The sequence below is a fragment of the Neodiprion fabricii genome, chromosome 5 (genome assembly GCF_021155785.1).
Source record: "Neodiprion fabricii isolate iyNeoFabr1 chromosome 5, iyNeoFabr1.1, whole genome shotgun sequence".
NCBI classification, from domain to species: Eukaryota; Metazoa; Arthropoda; class Insecta; order Hymenoptera; family Diprionidae; genus Neodiprion; species Neodiprion fabricii.
The window spans coordinates 3,684,571-3,704,722 of record NC_060243.1 but is presented as its reverse complement, the minus strand read 5'-3'; the positions used below and the strand labels follow the sequence as shown (position 1 = coordinate 3,704,722).

The 20,152-nt window shown below is 40.2% G+C and overlaps 3 protein-coding genes across 5 annotated transcripts; all 3 read left to right on the top strand.

The window, feature by feature from the left end:
• The first annotated feature begins 217 nt into the window (after positions 1-217).
• Positions 218-2,814, top strand: LOC124183522 (UDP-glycosyltransferase UGT5-like). 2 transcript variants are annotated; one of them, XM_046572138.1, is made up of 6 exons: positions 222-245; positions 325-1,081; positions 1,175-1,545; positions 1,700-1,922; positions 2,063-2,282; positions 2,399-2,814. In XM_046572138.1, the coding sequence occupies exons 2-6, from the start codon at positions 610-612 to the stop codon at positions 2,703-2,705; spliced, it is 1,593 nt and encodes a 530-aa protein (XP_046428094.1). In that variant the 5' UTR covers positions 222-245; positions 325-609; the 3' UTR covers positions 2,706-2,814. The 2 variants fall into 2 exon arrangements, with proteins under 2 accessions (XP_046428093.1, XP_046428094.1); XM_046572137.1 differs by having other exon boundaries at positions 218-1,081.
• Positions 2,815-2,932: 118 nt separating this feature from the next.
• LOC124183523 (UDP-glycosyltransferase UGT5-like) lies at positions 2,933-5,726 on the top strand. Of its 2 annotated transcripts, XM_046572141.1 has the most exons (6): positions 3,258-3,385; positions 3,420-3,624; positions 3,718-4,088; positions 4,243-4,465; positions 4,606-4,825; positions 4,942-5,726. In XM_046572141.1, exons 2-6 carry the CDS (start codon positions 3,447-3,449, stop codon positions 5,243-5,245), a joined length of 1,296 nt encoding a protein of 431 aa, XP_046428097.1. In that variant the 5' UTR covers positions 3,258-3,385; positions 3,420-3,446; the 3' UTR covers positions 5,246-5,726. The 2 variants fall into 2 exon arrangements, with proteins under 2 accessions (XP_046428096.1, XP_046428097.1); XM_046572140.1 differs by having other exon boundaries at positions 2,933-3,624.
• A 375-nt stretch (positions 5,727-6,101) lies between these two features.
• LOC124183519 (stress response protein NST1-like) lies at positions 6,102-13,379 on the top strand. The gene is made up of 4 exons (XM_046572131.1): positions 6,102-6,307; positions 6,866-7,214; positions 7,420-7,715; positions 7,804-13,379. Exons 1-4 carry the CDS (start codon positions 6,256-6,258, stop codon positions 12,585-12,587), a joined length of 5,481 nt encoding a protein of 1,826 aa, XP_046428087.1. The 5' UTR covers positions 6,102-6,255; the 3' UTR covers positions 12,588-13,379.
• Positions 13,380-20,152: the final 6,773 nt, after the last annotated feature.

Sequence of the window (20,152 nt, the reverse complement as noted above, 5' to 3'; positions counted from 1 at the left end):
AAACTTCCGAGTGCCGACTTTTAATCGAATTGAATTCGTTTTCGATATTTTGCCAGAGATTTTGGATTCCGTCCCCACTGTGCGACACGACGGCCGACAATCCTTGGTATCAGTGTCAGGACATGGATATCGTTGTGTTTTTTTTCTGCCATATTTGTCATTACTCTCATATCGTCGTTGGTTATTCTATACAAGTCTCTGATTTACTGTTTCTAATTGACCATCTTTTCACAGTTCTTATACACGTAAGATCATGAATTGAAGTTGTATTACATAAGATTTAAGATAAGATTGGATTATTACCCAATTAGATTTTGTTTTCAGATTGTGTAATATTAGGATACCGACATATGATTTAATGCGAACTTTGGACTCACAAGAACACTGCAACTACCAAGGCAACTCAATCTCTCTCACTTGTTACGCATCACACAGAAACAGTCGTGATTGGGCATGATTATACGCAAACGCACAACACGAGTTCGTGAAAGAACCGAGTGCACTTTTTGGGTATAGTTATAACATGCACTGTACAGCAGTGCTGAGATTCGGCTGCCGGTATTTTGTTGCTCCGATTGCAGGTCAGTTCGCAGCTGTAAGTCTACAAATATGCCACTCCACCTCATCGTGCTTGTATTGACGTTAATCGCGAGTGATTTGCATTGTGGAAATGGCGCGAGGATATTGGGTGTATTCCCGATGCCATCGATCAGCCATCAGGTAATATTCCGCAAACTGACTTTGGAATTGAATAAAAGAGGCCACGAGCTCGTCGTGTTAACGCCAGATCCGGTCAACGATACGACCTTGAAGAACTACAAGGAAATAGACCTTCATTTTCTCTACGATAGCCTTGATTTGGGAAATCATATAGATATACGAGGAAAGATTGATTTCGTTGACATGTTCAAGCATTATGAAGCTTTGTCGTGCTTTCATACCAATGAAGTATTCAATCATCCGGAGTTTCGAAAATTGTATGCGCCCAACAGCGGTGAAAACTTTGACTTGATATTGTTAGAGACTTTTGTGTATCCTGCATTCCTGTCTCTTGCAGAACGATTCAAAGCTCCGATAATCGGTAAGTAACCGAATTGCAATACCGAAAGTTTTGGACAATTTACCAATTCCTTTGTACTACGGAATAAAATGATTAGCACAACATTCGCTCAAGGGATCGCCAGTGCCGGCTTACAACTGAGTGTTCAATACGACATCGGCAATCCCATTCTGCCTTCTCATCCGTCGAATTGGAACAAAGATATGAGAGATTTTGGAGCCTGGGTACCATGGGAGCGGTTGGATAACTTTATCAAAGCTTGGAGACACATTTACTACTACAGAACAGAATTTTTGCCGAAACACCAGGCAATCGCGGAGAAGCACATGGGAATCGATATCCCGCATCTCGGTGACATCCATAAAAATATCAGTTTGATTTTCGTTAATCAACAGGGTCCAATTTCTTTCGCTAGACCGAACCTTCCAAACATCATTGAAATTGGAGGTTTTCACGTGTCAGCATCGATCAAGCCGTTATCAATGGTACGATGTTTAAGCCTGGGCGAGCTGTTTATTATTTCACGAAGCATTTTCTAACTGCATCTTTTGAGATACGTCATGTCCAAAATTGCACTTCGAATGAAAATTTTTCAATTAATATCTTACGGCGGTATAATTCTCTTCTCATCGTTTTCAGGACCTGCAAAAAATTCTCGATAACGCTACCCAGGGTTTTATTTACATGAGTCTTGGATCAAACGTAAAGAGTAACATGCTAAAGGAGGAAACACGCAATGAATTCATAGCTGCGTTTTCTGAACTACCCTACAAAGTGATTTGGAAGTTCGAGGATGAAGTACTTCCGAAAAAACCAGATAACGTAATCGCAATGAAGTGGGTTCCTCAACAAGCTATCCTAGGTACCTATCTACAAGCCGAGCTGCGAGCGAGGCGGTTTATAAGTTGTAACTCATACGCAAACAAATATCATAATTTACGAAGCATAATCTGGACGATGTATTAAAAAGTAAAGTCGGTATTTAATTTTTTCCAATATTAGCTCACCCCAACCTGAAGGTGTTCATCTATCAGGGTGGACTCCAGAGTACAGAGGAAGCCGTTTCACACGCCGTTCCTCTGATCGGCTTGCCGGTCTTCGGTGACCAAGATATGAATGTCGACAAAATGGTATCCCTTGGTGTCGCTAAGAAGCTCGAGATCACTGCTGTCAAAAGGGACAATCTACTGGAAGCAATTCGTACCATCGCCCTGGACAAAGGGTAAAATCGTTGTTACAAGCCATACTCATTTAGAACACATCGTTCATCACGATTCTCTGTACAAATGTTACAATCAATACTACTCACTATGTATTTTCGCCTTCTTCGTGTTTCAGGTACAAGCAGCGGATGTTGACTTTACGATCGCTGTTGAACGAAAAACCACGCGATTCGCTCGAGAACGCAATTTGGTGGACGGAACACGTTATACGTCACAGAGGCGCTCCGCATCTGCATTCCTCGACGTCCGACGAGCCTTGGTATCAGCGCCAGGACATAGACATCGTCGCGTTTATATCTGCAATATTTGTCATCACTCTCATATCGTCATTGGTTATTCTATACAAGTCTCTGATTTACTGTCTAAACGCATTAACCCGAAATTTTACAAGATCAGTCGGCAAAGACAAGAAAGGAAATTGATTCTTTTCTCTTTCTCAACAATTTGTTTCTAATTGACCATCTTTTCACAGATTTTTATGAACTTAAGATCATGAATTGAAGTTGTATTAAATAAGATTTAAGAAACGGCTACAGTGTAACGGGGAGTAGATTATTACCCAATTAGAGTTAGTTTTCAGATTGCGTAATATTAGCGTACCGAAATATGATGTTATGCGAACCTTGGACTCATAAAAACGCTGCAAATATTGAAGCAACTCAATCTCTCTGACTTATTACGGATCGCACAGAAGCACATGCGTGATTACTCATGATTATACGCAACGCTCAACACAAGTTTGCAGAAGAACCGGGTGTACTCTATGGGTATAGTTATAAATACGCACAGTAGTGTAGCATGGTAGGATTACGTCAGCGGCATTTTGTGTCTCTGATCGCAGCTCAGTTTGGGACTGTACCTTTACGAACATGTCACGCTACTTCATTGTGGTTACATTGGCGTTAATCACGAGTGCGTTGCATTGTGGAAATGGTGCGAGGATATTGGGTGTATTCCCAATGGCATCGATCAGCCATCAGGTAGTATTCCGCAAACTGACTTTGGAATTGAATAAACGAGGCCACGAGCTCGTCGTTCTGACGACAGATCCCGTCAACGATTCGACCTTGAAGAACTACAAGGAAATAGACCTTCATTTTCTCTACGATAGCCTTAAATTTGGAAACCTAATAGACTTACGAGGAAAGATTGATTTCGTTGACATGTTCAAGCATTATGAAGCTTTGTCGTGCTTTCATACCAATGAAGTATTCAATCATCCGGAGTTTCGAAAATTGTATGCGCCCAACAGCGGTGAAAACTTTGACTTGATATTGTTAGAGACTTTTGTGTATCCTGCATTCCTGTCTCTTGCAGAACGATTCAAAGCTCCGATAATCGGTAAGTAACCGAATTGCAATACCGAAAGTTTTGGACAATTTACCAATTCCTTTGTACTACGGAATAAAATGATTAGCACAACATTCGCTCAAGGGATCGCCAGTGCCGGCTTACAACTGAGTGTTCAATACGACATCGGCAATCCCATTCTGCCTTCTCATCCGTCGAATTGGAACAAAGATATGAGAGATTTTGGAGCCTGGGTACCATGGGAGCGGTTGGATAACTTTATCAAAGCTTGGAGACACATTTACTACTACAGGACAGAATTTTTGCCGAAACACCAGGCAATCGCGGAGAAGCACATGGGAATCGATATCCCGCATCTCGGTGACATCCATAAAAATATCAGTTTGATTTTCGTTAATCAACAGGGTCCAATTTCTTTCGCTAGACCGAACCTTCCAAACATCATTGAAATTGGAGGTTTTCACGTGTCAGCATCGATCAAGCCGTTATCAATGGTACGATGTTTAAGCCTGGGCGAGCTGTTTATTATTTCACGAAGCATTTTCTAACTGCATCTTTTGAGATACGTCATGTCCAAAATTGCACTTCGAATGAAAATTTTTCAATTAATATCTTACGGCGGTATAATTCTCTTCTCATCGTTTTCAGGACCTGCAAAAAATTCTCGATAACGCTACCCAGGGTTTTATTTACATGAGTCTTGGATCAAACGCAAAAAGTAACATGCTACAGGAGGAAACACGCAATGAATTCATAGCTGCGTTTTCTGAACTACCCTACAAAGTGATTTGGAAGTTCGAGGATGAAGTACTTCCGAAAAAACCAGATAACGTAATCGCAATGAAGTGGGTTCCTCAACAAGCTATCCTAGGTACCTATCTACAAGCCGAGCTGCGAGCGAGGCGGTTTATAAGTTGTAACTCATACGCAAACAAATATCATAATTTACGAAGCATAATCTGGACGATGTATTAAAAAGTAAAGTCGGTATTTAATTTTTTCCGATATTAGCTCACCCCAACCTGAAGGTGTTCATCTATCAGGGTGGACTCCAGAGTACAGAGGAAGCCGTTTCACACGCAGTTCCTCTGATCGGCTTGCCGGTCTTCGGTGACCAAGATATGAATGTCGACAAAATGGTATCCCTTGGTGTCGCTAAGAAGCTCGAGATCACTGCTGTCAAAAGGGACAATCTACTGGAAGCAATTCGTACCATCACCCTGGACAAAGGGTAAAATCGTTGTTACAAGCCATACTCATTTAGAACACATCGTTCATCACGATTCTCTGTACAAATTTTACAATCAATACTACTCACTATGTATTTTCGTCTTCTTCGTGTTTCAGGTACAAACAGCGGATGTTGAATCTACGATTGCTGTTGAACGACAAGACACGCGATTCGCTCGAGAACGCAATTTGGTGGACGGAACACGTTATACGACACAGAGGCGCTCCGCATCTGCACTCCTCGACGGCCGACGAACCGTGGTATCAGCGCCAGGACATGGACATTGTTGCTTTCATTTCTGTCGTATCTGTAATAGTTTTAATATCAGTCTCAATCGTTTCATACAAATCGATAATTTTTTTCCTCAATGCGTTGTCGAGTTTGGGCGGGTCGGCCGGCAACAAAAAGAAAAGAAACTAGGTATTTTTAACCGTACACACATAACCCAAGTTGATTTGGTTTTGTCCCATATCCAATTTTTTCAAATCATAGTCGTTGCAATCGATGTCAAAACTTACGCATAACCTTTGTTCTCATGTTGTTGAAGCACATCTGCCAACCCAATAACGTCAGTTTTCAATCTTCGAATGTTTTTTCTGTCACTCGGCTATTCTCTTGTTGTTTTTTTTTTCTCATAACGGTTGTTATCGAATTTCAAAACCGTCTGATAACGCCTAATTTCATCCAGGGTTACGTTTAATTACTTGTTACAAGAGTCTCATTATTGTGAAATATGAAAGTTGCAACAAATGGTATTGTTAATGTTGCAACGTAACTGATTCATTTCTTTTAGTACAAAAATGTATATATGCTAAGTTATTGTGGGAGAGAGGGATCAGACACCTACCTAATTGAATATTAAAAATCAAAGTATTACTTTGGTATAGATATCTTGATGAAAGCGATTGATTTCATCAATTTTCGTAATCATTTCCATGGTATATAATTTTACTCTTGATAACGCGGGCTTGAAATCGACATAGAACATTGATTCTTCGTTTTGCGAACGATTGACAATATATCAGTACTGCCAGCTCTAAATTGATTAAATTAGCAGTGGTCAAAACGTGTTTCAAATTCAAGGACTGAGAGATAACTTCAGGTTTCACCTGCCGTACCGAAGAGCGGGAAAAAAAAAGAATTGCGTAAGCGCGGGCAACATCGGTCGGTTAAGAAGAAGTCATCACAGCTTTGCAGACGCGGCGCCACAAGATGGTAGATTCGATCTGAAAATAACTGCTAGAGCGCGATTCTAACTACGGTGTATCCTGAGGTCAAACCGGCGACGAATTTTCCCGAGGACACGTGTTTTTGCATCGTGTACGGACCGTTTGGCTCTTAGCTCCTAAGAAAAGCGAAATTTGTGCACGGTTGAACGTTGTTTCGTGTACGTTTTGTTAGTAATTTATGTTAATACAACATTTCAAACAATGCCGCGTTCCGTTGTTAACAATTTTGATGAAGATTACGAACCCAAAGCAGGTAAGCAGCAGTTCAAATTTTAGTGTAAATTTCGTTCTTATCACAACTGCCAACCCTCTAACGACCGTTACGATTTCAAATCTGTCTGCACGATGACATTGCCATTCTTTAATCTCTCTCGCATTTTGATACCTCGGAAATCGTCTGAACCACGTTCTCCTACATCTGGAATCGTGTATCGATGCAAACATAACTGAAATAATTTTTATCGAATCACATGGTCTTACTCAACCTAATTTCGCGACCCTATGCTACTCACCGACGAACTTAATCGTCCCCCTTCTTTCCCTCCTGTCTTTTTGCTGTTCACAGAACCCGGTAACAAACGCTTTTCGTTCTTATCGCCCTTATCTATTCTTAGTTCTGAATCTTGGAAGCTCGAAAATCCGCGAGAGCTTGTTCCAGAAATTTGCCGACAGTTAATGGCAAATCACCACCTATCTTTAGAGAGAACATTTTTATCTATGATAATGAACATAATTTGGCACCTTTTGCTTGTTTCCTCTTTTTTTTATTATAGCGATCAACAGTGACCACACAATTACTATTAATTTTCAGTCTCTAAGGCTCCCAGAACACGAGCAGCAGTTGCAGCATCCGTTTCGGATTCTCCATTGCGCCGAAGTACTCGAATCCGCCATGGTTCTGTTAATCCTGATGGCTCATCGCCAGAAAGTGTAGAAGAAACGGCAACATTAGTAAAAAGAACTACTCGTAGACGCGCGATTGCTGTCCCAGAACCAACGAGAAACTTGAGATCACGCAGAAACTCAGCTTCCTCAAGTATAAGTGAAAATCCAGAACTAGAATCGGCGCCTGGAACACCAAGAGCTAACGCACGCTCTACTAGGTACAACCTTCAACAAGACTCGTCGCCTGACTCACCAAAACCTACAGCTAGAACTAGGTATATTAATTTCAAGAAAATTTGTCCGATTAAAGTTCTTAAGTTGAAGCAGAATACATTTTTCTGCTTGCAGAAAAAAGTAGAATGTACTAATGCAATTTGATGTTACAATAACCTCAATCGACAAACAGTGTGACACGTTCTTGCTTATTAATGATTTATCGGAGTTCCTTAAAAGTTTCCTAACTTTTAATGTGTTTCATAGGCGATCTATCAGAGCTGTGTCAGAATCACAGTCACCACCATCGGTCGGACGCGTTACACGCCGAACCAGAGCAAGCTCAATTGAGTCGAATATTGAGCATGCAACAAAAGGTGCCACAGCGTTAATGCAACACGCTACATCTGTGCTGAGTACACCTTCGAAGCGACGGCGAACACAAGTATCAGTTGTTCCATCTGAACCAGTTCTTAATGAAGAAATCAATGAAGATAAAACTGATTCTAAGACAGAAAATGAGTGGATGATAAACGAGGAGACAAAAATTGAGAGCAGTCCTGGTATTTATTTCTTTCTATCTGTAATTTATTATGATCGCAATAGTAGCGGGCCAGTTTATTATATTTCTGTTCGCATTTCTTTTGTTAGAGAAAACGAGTATGGAACCATCAACTGCTGGTGGTGGTGGTACCGGAAAATCGTCAGAGTCATCTCCCTCAGTAACATCACCGTGTAACAAATCCGTAAATGAGGAAACTAAGGAATCTGAGTACCAGCTTGGATCACCTTGTCAAATTGAAACTGCTGAATCTTCGCCAGCTAATAAGGTAGAAATCTCAATCAAGTCATTACAGAGTTCATCTTCGCAGAAAAAGAAACATCATTCATTAGATACACCGAAGGAACTGGGACGGAAAATAGAAAATTTATTGAATAAATCAACAGAAGAGCACGAACAGAGTCCTGGCAATAAGGAGAACCAGAAGTTGAACGTTTCCCCTGAAAAAGTCAAGAAAAATTTAGGGTTCACCGTAACAAATGTAAATATTATTAGAGAATCAAAATCAGTTGGTTCCGCATTGTTTGTACGTAACTCCGATGAAAGAAAATTGAATACGTCGTTAGATGAGCGGGTCCTGTCTAAATCATGGCATGATACTTCTGTACTGAAGTCCATAGCAGTTGAAGATGGCAAATCTGTAAATGTGGTTGCGAACACTTCGAGTTCAACTTCCGACGAAAAAACTCAAAAAGAGACTTCTGGCGTTAAATTTTCAAACACGACTCAGAACAATTCAGTGTTACATGAAGAAGGTAATCAACTTTCTACCAAAGATCGAGTAGTTCACAGTGAAGATGCTGAATTCATGAATGTAACGACCGGTTGTAAAAGACTTGACGAAACAGCTGGTGAGAATGAAATTCCGGAAGAATTTTCCCTGTACGATTCCAATGACAGCAATCACTCCCTTGACCTAAATAAAGATGGTCTTAACTTTACGGCCAAAAACCATATTCCTGATGTAGACTCTGAAACTAACGACGAAGTTTTTGAAAAACCAATTATGCCGAGTCGTAGGTCTAGAAAAAGTGGCGGTGATATTATTGAGAAAAAACAGCGGGATACGCAAACAAAGAGATTCTGTTTAAACTTGGAACGAATTGATAATGTTGTCAAGTTTACAACAAAGACCTCGTCCAAAATATCGGCAGATGAAAATGATGACAGCTTGTTGACTCCTCAGTCACAGGTGAAACAAGGTAAAAGGAGACAGTCTGTAGATAAGAAAAATACTAGTGATCAAGAAACAGACAAAACCAATACATCTCCTTCCAAAAATGATCGTCCACTTAAATCTAACATTAAAACTCATGGCGATATAAATTCCAAAAATAATGCTAATGAAGATGAATATCTTGATGAAAAAGAATGCAGAGAAATGAAGAAGCAGTTGGTACGTGAAAATTCGCCCGCAAAACGGCACTCAAAACAGCTTGAATTAGTGACACGTGAGAAAGATCAGCTTTCAGGACACAATTGTCAAAATGTAGTTTCTGACAGTGATGCTAGCATTGGAATTGCTGATTTGTTCCAAGACATATCTGCTGATGAGTGGAATAAGAAGGTGAAGAAAGATATTTCAAAAGCAAGTCCAACCAAAAGTAATCTGACTCCCACAATGAAAAAAGTGTCTGATACTTTAGCAGCATGTGAATTAAAGAATGAAAGTGATTCTGAAGAGGATCTAGTTCTTGTAATGGATAACTCAGGGGGCAAGAATTCAAATAATAAAGATTATTCTAAACACAATGAAGCTTCAGATTCTGATGAAACAGTTATAGTGGACAAAAGTGCCTATCGTGGAAAAGCTGATAAAAAGAGGAGATCTGCGAGTCAAAAAATCGCAGAAAAGTTAGAGAATGAAGATGTGGACATGGATGAAATGGAAGAAGCAACACAGACTGAAAAATCGCTAGGCCAATCTCTGAATCCGAACGCATCGATGGACTGTGGAATCAGCGATCAAGCCAAGGAAGAAAGCAATAGGAAATCAGTAGCAACATCTCAGGAAGAAGACGTGGAGATGCAAGAAATCTTGAGTGATGCAGAAACAATACCTATAAGTATAGCAGCTGAAGAAGAGATTGGAGGTGAACAAGAACCATTATCGCCACGAAAGTCTCAGACAGATAAGAAACGGAAGTCAAAATCAAAAACACCAAAAAAATCTATCGACGTTTACAAATTTAATGAAAGTTCAAAAGATGAGAAGAGCGATAAAGCATCTGATGAAGACTCTGACGAAGATGTAAAAAAAAATGTCGAAAGTTGGGACAAGTCATCTCCCATGACACAAACACCTGGTATGTCGAGGGGCCATTTGAACAGAAACTACTCCATCGTAGCTGTTGTAGATTCTGATTCTCGCTCCGACAATCTTGATGATTCAGAAGAGGCAAGTTCGGACGAAAACCTTCCATTAACTGGTTCTCTGTTCAACATTGAGTCCAGTGAAGACGAAGGTATTTCTAATCAAGATAAAGGTGATTTCAATAATACAATCGACCCAGATGTGGCTAAGGAGTTGAATCTTGCCGGAGATGACGATGTTGAGTACTCTGATGATAATGTTGCTGCTGATGAATGTCGTGCGTCGGAATCAGAGCAATCGGATGAAGATGACGATGGATCTGACCTAGAAGACTTTGTTGTCGCTGATGATGCAGTAGAATCATCTGAAGCTTCTGAAGACGAAGTCACAGAAGAAGAAAGTGCGACTGTTAAAAGCAAATACAGAAGAATCTTGAAAAAATCTTCATCCGAAGATGAAGCAGAAAATCAAGAAGAGGGAGAGAATGAACAAGAGGGGAAGAAGGCAGAAAAGGAGGAGAATGAAAAAGATTACGTCGAAGACATCGACAACCAAACTGAAACAGAAAGAACAGATAAGAAATCAAAGCGAAAATCGGATCATTCAACTCCCGTGTACCGTCGTCAAGTCAGAAGTGAAGAGCTGATCACAAAATCCCCAGAAATCAGCGACGGGCCAGAGAGGTTAAATTTCTCCCTAAACAGGAATGAAACTTCATCTGGTAAAAAGATAAGGAAAAACACAGTTGTACTAGACTTGGGCAAAGTTGAACGTACGTCATCGCCACGTGTGGAGGAACTTGAGAAAAGCGTTCCCAAGAAGAAACACTCTAGAGTAGAATTGTGGTCAAATAATACAATAGATCTGTGTACACCAGATCAAAACTCTTCATCTGAAGTTAATGATCAAAACAGAAGTCAATCTTCTAGTTTAGATAATTCGGTTGGTAAAAAGTCTGCAAAGAAACTTAAGCAAAAAAATTTGGTAGAAGAGTTAGCAATTTCTACACCTTATACAATCAACGTGATGGAAGAAGGAAACAAATTGGGAACACCAGAAACTAAAACACCTAAGAGTGGAAAGAAAATCTCTAAAGAGAAGAGCCCGAAATCGAACAACAAAAATCAGAGAGATTCAATACAGATTATAAGAGAATCTGAAGTCCTCAAGGCCAAGGTTTCAGACTTGAATCTAAGCGTAAAAACTCCCAACTCTGAGAGTCCGATAACGAAATTTTTGATGAAAGAAAAACTGAACGAGAGTTTGCCACTGTTGGAATTAAATAAAAAGGTGAAAAAACTTTACGATAAAGAAGGGTTGAGTAAAATGAAAGAAGAGGAGCTCGTAGATAATAATGCATCAGAAATAGATGAAGATAAAAATGAAGATGATGCTGAGGAGTTTAACATTGAAGACAACGATATGAACGATGAGGTCCAAGAAGCAGGTAATGAATTGAACGGTAATCATGAAGACGATAAAAGAGACGATGAAACAGATGAAGAATCCGACAAACGTGAGTCGAATAGAAACGAAGATGGGGAAAGTGATAATGAAGATGAGGATGAAGAGGAGGAAGATTCTAACGACGACGAAGTTTTTGAAAATGAGAAAAATAAGTCGATTACAGAAATAACAGAACAGCCAGAGACTAAAATGTTGGAAAAAAGGCGAAAATCCAAAAGTAAGAAGTTTGAACCAGAACCAGAAGATAGTATAATTAGTCAAAATGAAAGTAGTATCACTTCAAATAGAAAAGCACAAAACAAAGCATCAACAAAAAGCACGATGAATGGAGCTGAAAATTTCACAGAAGATCCCAGTGAGGATGAAGAGAATTCGACGAAAAAACGTAAATCTTTGAAAGAATCCACAGCCAGAAAGAAACGTGCAAGATTAGAATCCAGTGGAACACCTCAAACCCCACAATTAACGAAGAAAATGAGATTATTATCAAACACAGGTAAATCACAGCAAGAGGATTCTGATTCTGATGAGGGACCTGACAGCATAGGATTTCGCGAAGCTCGTACTGAGGCACTTCAAGCAATGAAAAATGTTGCGACTAGTTTGAAGGCAGCGAAAGAGGCGAAGAAGAAGAAGAAACAAGATCAGCTCGAAAGAGTGAGACAGGAACGAGAAGTCAAGGTTGGCAAAAAATCAGCTTCCAAAGAACCAGCAATAGGTAGACTCAAGAGGCTACCTGACGATCTACTCAACAACTTATCTGACCTACCTCAGAGGCCTCAAAAGAGAAAGAAGCTCTCAAAGAAGACGGAACAGATAATGCCTTCCAGGCAAATGTTTGCTCCAGGCGAACCACTTAAATCATCAATACGTATAGAAAGTCATTCTTCTACACTTAGCACTGCCGGTGGAACGACACAGTTCAGCGTAGTCAATTTACAGAAGGTCAAAAAACATCCGCCAAAAGCACCAAGCGTTGCTTCATTCCGAGAGCAGATGCTGGCTCGTAATCCCAGACAACCAGTTTCCGCCTTTTTTATGTACCAAGCAAAACAAAAAGCCTCAGGCAAGCATCTGTTGTCTCAAAAATAGGTGTCAAGTATCTTTGAGAGATTACGACACTTCTATTGAATTTCTTTAGCTTTTTACAAGCTGTATACCAATTCCAACTGGCGTTTTCTTTGTAATAGTACTTTTTGAATATTTTCGCGATACACATGTTTTTCATCGATTGAAATTTTATACGCATGTACGTCACTACCCGTTATTGTTCAATTATATTATTATTAAACAATGTTAAAACTGAAATGAGGCAACAGTCTCTTTCATTTAAGTTCCAAATATTTAGTTCCGTGGATAAATTTGCTTTTCTTCTTATGAAAGTCGTGTTCGTTCTAACAACCGATTCACTGTGATATATAGTATGTACTGAGCCTGAACCATTCATGCGTTTATTCATTTTCATCCTTGGTTCAAAATGATTTTGCAGGTAATTTGCTCGTCAAATCTACTATCTATTAAGAAAGTAAACCATCCTGTGGGATTGTTGTCACGACATTCATTTTTATTATAATATAGCCACGAACTAGGCCTATCATATGTTGCTCATTGGGACAAGTAATACTGAGTAATAAAATGTTTTTAAACTATTTGAAATAAAATATATTATAATTTCAAATTCTACCCTTTTTACAATGAGTGAGATATATCCCTGTCTACAAATCCTACATAATGTATCATTACTAAAGACAAAATGTTTGATCGAAAATGGACCCAGTTGTTTATTTTTACCGTTATCGAACAATATGAATAATAATATTTTTCATACACTTATATCACGTAACATATGCCCACAGAGTAAATAAAAAAAATATTTTTGAAACACTTATAAAAAAGAGAAGAAATCTTTCAAAATATCCTTTTCACGCTTAACTTAAGTTACCCAAAATCACTTTACAATGGCATTAAAATTAGTCATCTCTTGAAAGCTTATAATCACGTGAAAGCTAATTACGTTATCTTCTGAGGTACAGAGAAAAATACGTAGATAAGTTTTTTTTACCTAGCGCTTTGCTGTTTAGCCAGAGATTTTTCTGTGAAACTTCACTCACTTACGACGTCCAGTCATCGGTAATAATCAAAGAAAATTTATCTCGTTATCGCAATCGCTTCAAACTCTGTAAGAACGTATCGCGGTTCACGAATGTACACGCATACATACGCACGTACGTAGGTTATAAAAATCAGGTTTTTGAGATATTCTAAAAATAAAAATGAGTGGTAATAACAGCGAACCACGTTACGGCTAACCCCTTTGCATTTTTGGCGAAACTTTTAGCGATTTTGAAAAGTGCTGGAATAAATTCTTTCATGCACTGGTCCGACGTAATTTTGCGAGAGAAATCGATTGGGCGCAGTCCCAATACGCTGCGATCAACGCATCAAAAGTTACAGCCGAAAAACAAAAACCTGTGTTTTCGACATTTTTCAGCAGGTGCTTTTTCGCTCGCCATTTCTCTCCTGTTGGTCCTACGCTCTTTTCGCTGCGTTTTCTGAGTTCCTGGGTATCCAATTGATCAGGAAACGGTCGTTTGAATCAAATCTAAGACCAAAAATTTTTCGGCCAACAAAAAAGCAAGGCTAACCCCTTTGCATTTTTGGCGAAAATTTTAGCGATTTTGAAAAGTGCTGGAATAAATTCTTTCATGCACTGTTCCGACGTAATTTTGCGAGAGAAATCGATTGGACGCAGTCCCAATACGCTGCGATCAACGCATCAAAAGTTACAGCCGAAAAACGAAAACCTGTGTTTTCGACATTCTTCAGCAGGTGCTTTTTCGCTCGCCATTTCTCTCCTGTTGGTCCTACGCTCTTTTCGCTGCGTTTTCTGAGTTCCTGGGTGTCCAATTGATCAGAAAACGGTCATTTGAATCAAATCTAAGACCAAAAATTTTTCGGCCAAAAAAAAAGCAAGGCTAACCCCTTTGCATTTTTGGCAAAAATTTTCGCGATTTTGGAAAGTGCTGGAATAGATTCTTTCTTGCACTATTCCGACGTAATTTTGCGAGGGAAATCGATTGGGCGCAGTCCCAATACGCTGCGATCAACGCATCAAAAGTTACAGCCGAAAAACGAAAACCTATGTTTTCGACATTTTTCAGCAGGTGCTTTTTCGCTCGCCACTTCTCTCCTGTTGGTCCTACGCTCTTTTCGCTGCGTTTTCTGAGTTCCTGGGTGTCCAATTGATCAGAAAACGGTCGTTTGAATCAAATCTAAGACCAAAAATTTTTCGGCCAAAAAAAAAGCAAGGCTAACCCCTTTGCATTTTCGGCAAAAATTTTTGCGATTTTGGAAAGTGCTGGAATAAATTCTTTCATGCACTGTTCCGACGTAATTTTGCGAAAGAAATCGATTGGACGCAGTCCCAATACGCTGCGATCAACGCATCAAAAGTTACAGCCGAAAAACGAAAACCTGTGTTTTCGACATTTTTCAGCAGGTGCTTTTTCGCTCGCCATTTCTCTCCTGTTGGTCCTACGCTCTTTTCGCTGCGTTTTCTGAGTTCCTGGGTGTCCAATTGATCAGAAAACGGTCGTTTGAATCAAATCTAAGACCAAAAATTTTTCGGCCAACAAAAAAGCAAGGCTAACCCCTTTGCATTTTTGGCGAAAATTTTAGCGATTTTGAAGAGTGCTGGAATAAATTCTTTCATGCACTGTTCCGACGTAATTTTGCGAGAGAAATCGATTGGACGCAGTCCCAATACGCTGCGATCAACGCATCAAAAGTTACAGCCGAAAAACGAAAACCTGTGTTTTCGACATTTTTCAGCAAGTGCTTTTTCGCTCGCCATTTCTCTCCTGTTGGTCCTACGCTCTTTTCGCTGCGTTTTCTGAGTTCCTGGGTGTCCAATTGATCAGAAAACGGTCGTTTGAATCAAATCTAAGACCAAAAATTTTTCGGCCAAAAAAAAAGCAAGGCTAACCCCTTTGCATTTTTGGCAAAAATTTTCGCGATTTTGGAAAGTGCTGGAATAAATTCTTTCATGCACTATTCCGACGTAATTTTGCGAGGGAAATCGATTGGGCGCAGTCCCAATACGCTGCGATCAACGCATCAAAAGTTACAGCCGAAAAACGAAAACCTATGTTTTCGACATTTTTCAGCAGGTGCTTCTTCGCTCGCCATTTCTCTCCTGTTGGTCCTACGCTCTTTTCGCTGCGTTTTCTGAGTTCCTGGGTGTCCAATTGATCAGAAAACGGTCGTTTGAATCAAATCTAAGACCAAAAATTTTTCGGCCAAAAAAAAAGCAAGGCTAACCCCTTTGCATTTTTGGCGAAAATTTTAGCGATTTTGAAAAGTGCTGGAATGAATTCTTTCATGCACTGTTCCGACGTAATTTTGCGAGAGAAATCGATTGGACGCATTCCCAATACGCTGCGATCAACGCATCAAAAGTTACAGCCGAAAAACGAAAACCTGTGTTTTCGACATTTTTCAGCAGGTGCTTTTTCGCTCGCCATTTCTCTCCTGTTGGTCCTACGCTCTTTTCGCTGCGTTTTCTGAGTTCCTGGGTATCCAATTGATCAGGAAACGGTCGTTTGAATCAAATCTAAGACCAAAAATTTTTCGGCCAAAAAAAAAGCAAGGCTAACCCCTTTGCATTTTCGGCAAAAATTTTTGCGATTTTGGAAAGTGCTGGAATAAATTCTTTCATGCACTGTTCCGACGTAATTTTGCGAAAGAAATCGATTGGACGCAGTCCCAATACGCTGCGATCAACGCATCAAAAGTTACAGCCGAAAAACGAAAACCTGTGTTTTCGACATTTTTCAGCAGGTGCTTTTTCGCTCGCCATTTCTCTCCTGTTGGTCCTACGCTCTTTTTGCTGCGTTTTCTGAGTTCCTGGGTGTCCAATTGATCAGAAAACGGTCGTTTGAATCAAATCTAAGACCAAAAATTTTTCGGCCAAAAAAAAAGCGAGGCTAACCCCTTTGCATTTTTTGCGAAAATTTTAGCGATTTTGAAAAGTGCTGGAATAAATTCTTTCATGCACTGGTCCGACGTAATTTTGCGAGGGAAATCGATTGGGCGCAGTCCCAATACGCTGCGATCAACGCATCAAAAGTTACAGCCGAAAAACGAAAACCTGTGTTTTCGACATTTTTCAGCAGGTGCTTTTTCGCTCGCCATTTCTCTCCTGTTGGTCCTACGCTCTTTTCGCTGCGTTTTCTGAGTTCCTGGGAATCCAATTGATCAGGAAACGGTCGTTTGAATCAAATCTAAGACCAAAAATTTTTCGGCCAAAAAAAAAGCAAGGCTAACCCCTTTGCATTTTCGGCAAAAATTTTTGCGATTTTGGAAAGTGCTGGAATAAATTCTTTCATGCACTGTTCCGACGTAATTTTGCGAAAGAAATCGATTGGACGCAGTCCCAATACGCTGCGATCAACGCATCAAAAGTTACAGCCGAAAAACGAAAACCTGTGTCTTCGACATTTTTCAGCAGGTGCTTTTTCGCTCGCCATTTCTCTCCTGTTGGTCCTACGCTCTTTTCGCTGCGTTTTCTGAGTTCCTGGGTGTCCAATTGATCAGAAAACGGTCGTTTGAATCAAATCTAAGACCAAAAATTTTTCGGCCTAGAAAAAAGCAAGGCTAACCCCTTTGCATTTTTGGCGAAAATTTTGGCGATTTTGAAAAGTGCTGGAATAAATTCTTTCATGCACTGTTCCGACGTAATTTTGCGAGAGAAATCGATTGGACGCAGTCCCAATACGCTGCGATCAACGCATCAAAAGTTACAGCCGAAAAACGAAAACCTATGTTTTCGACATTTTTCAGCAGGTGCTTTTTCGCTCGCCATTTCTCTCCTGTTGGTCCTACGCTCTTTTCGCTGCGTTTTCTGAGTTCCTGGGTGTCCTATTGATCAGAAAACGGTCGTTTGAATCAAATCTAAGACCAAAAATTTTTCGGCCAAAAAAAAAGCAAGGCTAACCCCTTTGCATTTTTGGCGAAAATTTTAGCGATTTTGAAAAGTGCTGGAATAAATTCTTTCATGCACTGTTCCGACGTAATTTTGCGAGAGAAATCGATTGGACGCAGTCCCAAAACGCTGCGATCAACGCATCAAAAGTTACAGCCGAAAAACGTAAACCTGTGTTTTCGACATTTTTCAGCAGGTGCTTTTTCGCTCGCCATTTCTCTCCTGTTGGTCCTACGTTCTTTTCGCTGCGTTTTCTGAGTTCCTGGGTGTCCAATTGATCAGAAAACGGTCGTTTGAATCAAATCTAAGACCAAAAATTTTTCGGCCAACAAAAAAGCAAGGCTAACCCCTTTGCATTTTTGGCGAAAATTTTGGCGATTTTGAAAAGTGCTGGAATAAATTCTTTCATGCACTGTTCCGACGTAATTTTGCGAGAGAAATCGATTGGACGCAGTCCCAATACGCTGCGATCAACGCATCAAAAGTTACAGCCGAAAAACGAAAACCTGTGTTTTCGACATTTTTCAGCAGGTGCTTTTTCGCTCGCCATTTCTCTCCTGTTGGTCCTACGCTCTTTTCGCTGCGTTTTCTGAGTTCCTGGGTATCCAATTGATCAGGAAACGGTCGTTTGAATCAAATCTAAGACCAAAAATTTTTCGGCCAAAAAAAAAGCAAGGCTAACCCCTTTGCATTTTCGGCAAAAATTTTTGCGATTTTGGAAAGTGCTGGAATAAATTCTTTCATGCACTGTTCCGACGTAATTTTGCGAAAGAAATCGATTGGACGCAGTCCCAATACGCTGCGATCAACGCATCAAAAGTTACAGCCGAAAAACGAAAACCTGTGTCTTCGACATTTTTCAGCAGGTGCTTTTTCGCTCGCCATTTCTCTCCTGTTGGTCCTACGCTCTTTTCGCTGCGTTTTCTGAGTTCCTGGGTGTCCAATTGATCAGAAAACGGTCGTTTGAATCAAATCTAAGACCAAAAATTTTTCGGCCAACAAAAAAGCAAGGCTAACCCCTTTGCATTTTTGGCGAAAATTTTAGCGATTTTGAAAAGTGCTGGAATAAATTCTTTCATGCACTGTTCCGACGTAATTTTGCGAGAGAAATCGATTGGACGCAGTCCCAATACGCTGCGATCAACGCATCAAAAGTTACAGCCGAAAAACGGAAACCTGTGTTTTCGACATTTTTCAGCAGGTGCTTTTTCGCTCGCCATTTCTCTCCTGTTGGTCCTACGCTCTTTTCGCTGCGTTTTCTGAGTTCCTGGGTGTCCAATTGATCAGAAAACGGTCGTTTGAATCAAATCTAAGACCAAAAATTTTTCGGCCAACAAAAAAGCAAGGCTAACCCCTTTGCATTTTTGGCGAAAATTTTAGCGATTTTGAAAAGTGCTGGAATAAATTCTTTCATGCACTGTTCCGACGTAATTTTGCGAGAGAAATCGATTGGACGCAGTCCCAATACGCTGCGATCAACGCATCAAAAGTTACAGCCGAAAAACGAAAACCTGTGTTTTCGACATTTTTCAGCAGGTGCTTTTTCGCTCGCCATTTCTCTCCTGTTGGTCCTACGCTCTTTTCGCTGCGTTTTCTGAGTTCCTGGGTATCCAATTGATCAGGAAACGGTCGTTTGAATCAAATCTAAGACCAAAAATTTTTCGGCCAAAAAAAAAGCAAGGCTAACCCCTTTGCATTTTCGGCAAAAATTTTTGCGATTTTGGAAAGTGCTGGAATAAATTCTTTCATGCACTGTTCCGACGTAATTTTGCGAAAGAAATCGATTGGACGCAGTCCCAATACGCTGCGATCAACGCATCAAAAGTTACAGCCGAAAAACGAAAACCTGTGTTTTCGACATTTTTCAGCAGGTGCTTTTTCGCTCGCCATTTCTCTCCTGTTGGTCCTACGCTCTTTTCGCTGCGTTTTCTGAGTTCCTGGGTGTCCAATTGATCAGAAAACGGTCGTTTGAATCAAATCTAAGACCAAAAATTTTTCGGCCAACAAAAAAGCAAGGCTAACCCCTTTGCATTTTTGGCGAAAATTTTAGCGATTTTGAAAAGTGCTGGAATAAATTCTTTCATGCACTGTTCCGACGTAATTTTGCGAGGGAAATCGATTGGGCGCAGTCCCAATACGCTGCGATCAACGCATCAAAAGTTACAGCCGAAAAACGAAAACCTGTGTTTTCGACATTTTTCAGCAGGTGCTTTTTCGCTCGCCATTTCTCTCCTGTTGGTCCTACGCTCTTTTCGCTGCGTTTTCTGAGTTCCCGGGTGTCCAATTGATCAGAAAACGGTCGTTTGAATCAAATCTAAGACCAAAAATTTTTCGGCCAACAAAAAAGCAAGGCTAACCCCTTTGCATTTTTGGCGAAAATTTTAGCGATTTTGAAAAGTGCTGGAATAAATTCTTTCATGCACTGTTCCGACGTAATTTTGCGAGAGAAATCGATTGGACGCAGTCCCAATACGCTGCGATCAACGCATCAAAAGTTACAGCCGAAAAACGAAAACCTGTGTCTTCGACATTTTTCAGCAGGTGCTTTTTCGCTCGCCATTTCTCTCCTGTTGGTCCTACGCTCTTTTCGCTGCGTTTTCTGAGTTCCTGGGTGTCCAATTGATCAGAAAACGGTCGTTTGAATCAAATCTAAGACCAAAAATTTTTCGGCCTA

What these genes read in the sequence shown, in the direction of transcription:
- LOC124183522 (XM_046572137.1), top strand. Translation starts at nt 610, where the DNA reads ATGCCACTCCACCTCATCGTGCTTGTATTGACGTTAATCGCGAGTGAT. An exon ending in ATTCAAAGCTCCGATAATCG is followed by an intron (nt 1,082 to 1,174) that starts GTAAGTAACCGA and finishes CATTCGCTCAAG; the next exon opens with GGATCGCCAGTGCCGGCTTA. An exon ending in TCCTCAACAAGCTATCCTAG is followed by an intron (nt 1,923 to 2,062) that starts GTACCTATCTAC and finishes TTCCAATATTAG; the next exon opens with CTCACCCCAACCTGAAGGTG.
- LOC124183523 (XM_046572140.1), top strand. Translation starts at nt 3,153, where the DNA reads ATGTCACGCTACTTCATTGTGGTTACATTGGCGTTAATCACGAGTGCG. An exon ending in ATTCAAAGCTCCGATAATCG is followed by an intron (nt 3,625 to 3,717) that starts GTAAGTAACCGA and finishes CATTCGCTCAAG; the next exon opens with GGATCGCCAGTGCCGGCTTA. An exon ending in CGATCAAGCCGTTATCAATG is followed by an intron (nt 4,089 to 4,242) that starts GTACGATGTTTA and finishes CATCGTTTTCAG; the next exon opens with GACCTGCAAAAAATTCTCGA.
- LOC124183519 (XM_046572131.1), top strand. Translation starts at nt 6,256, where the DNA reads ATGCCGCGTTCCGTTGTTAACAATTTTGATGAAGATTACGAACCCAAA. An exon ending in AGATTACGAACCCAAAGCAG is followed by an intron (nt 6,308 to 6,865) that starts GTAAGCAGCAGT and finishes ATTAATTTTCAG; the next exon opens with TCTCTAAGGCTCCCAGAACA. An exon ending in AAACCTACAGCTAGAACTAG is followed by an intron (nt 7,215 to 7,419) that starts GTATATTAATTT and finishes TGTGTTTCATAG; the next exon opens with GCGATCTATCAGAGCTGTGT.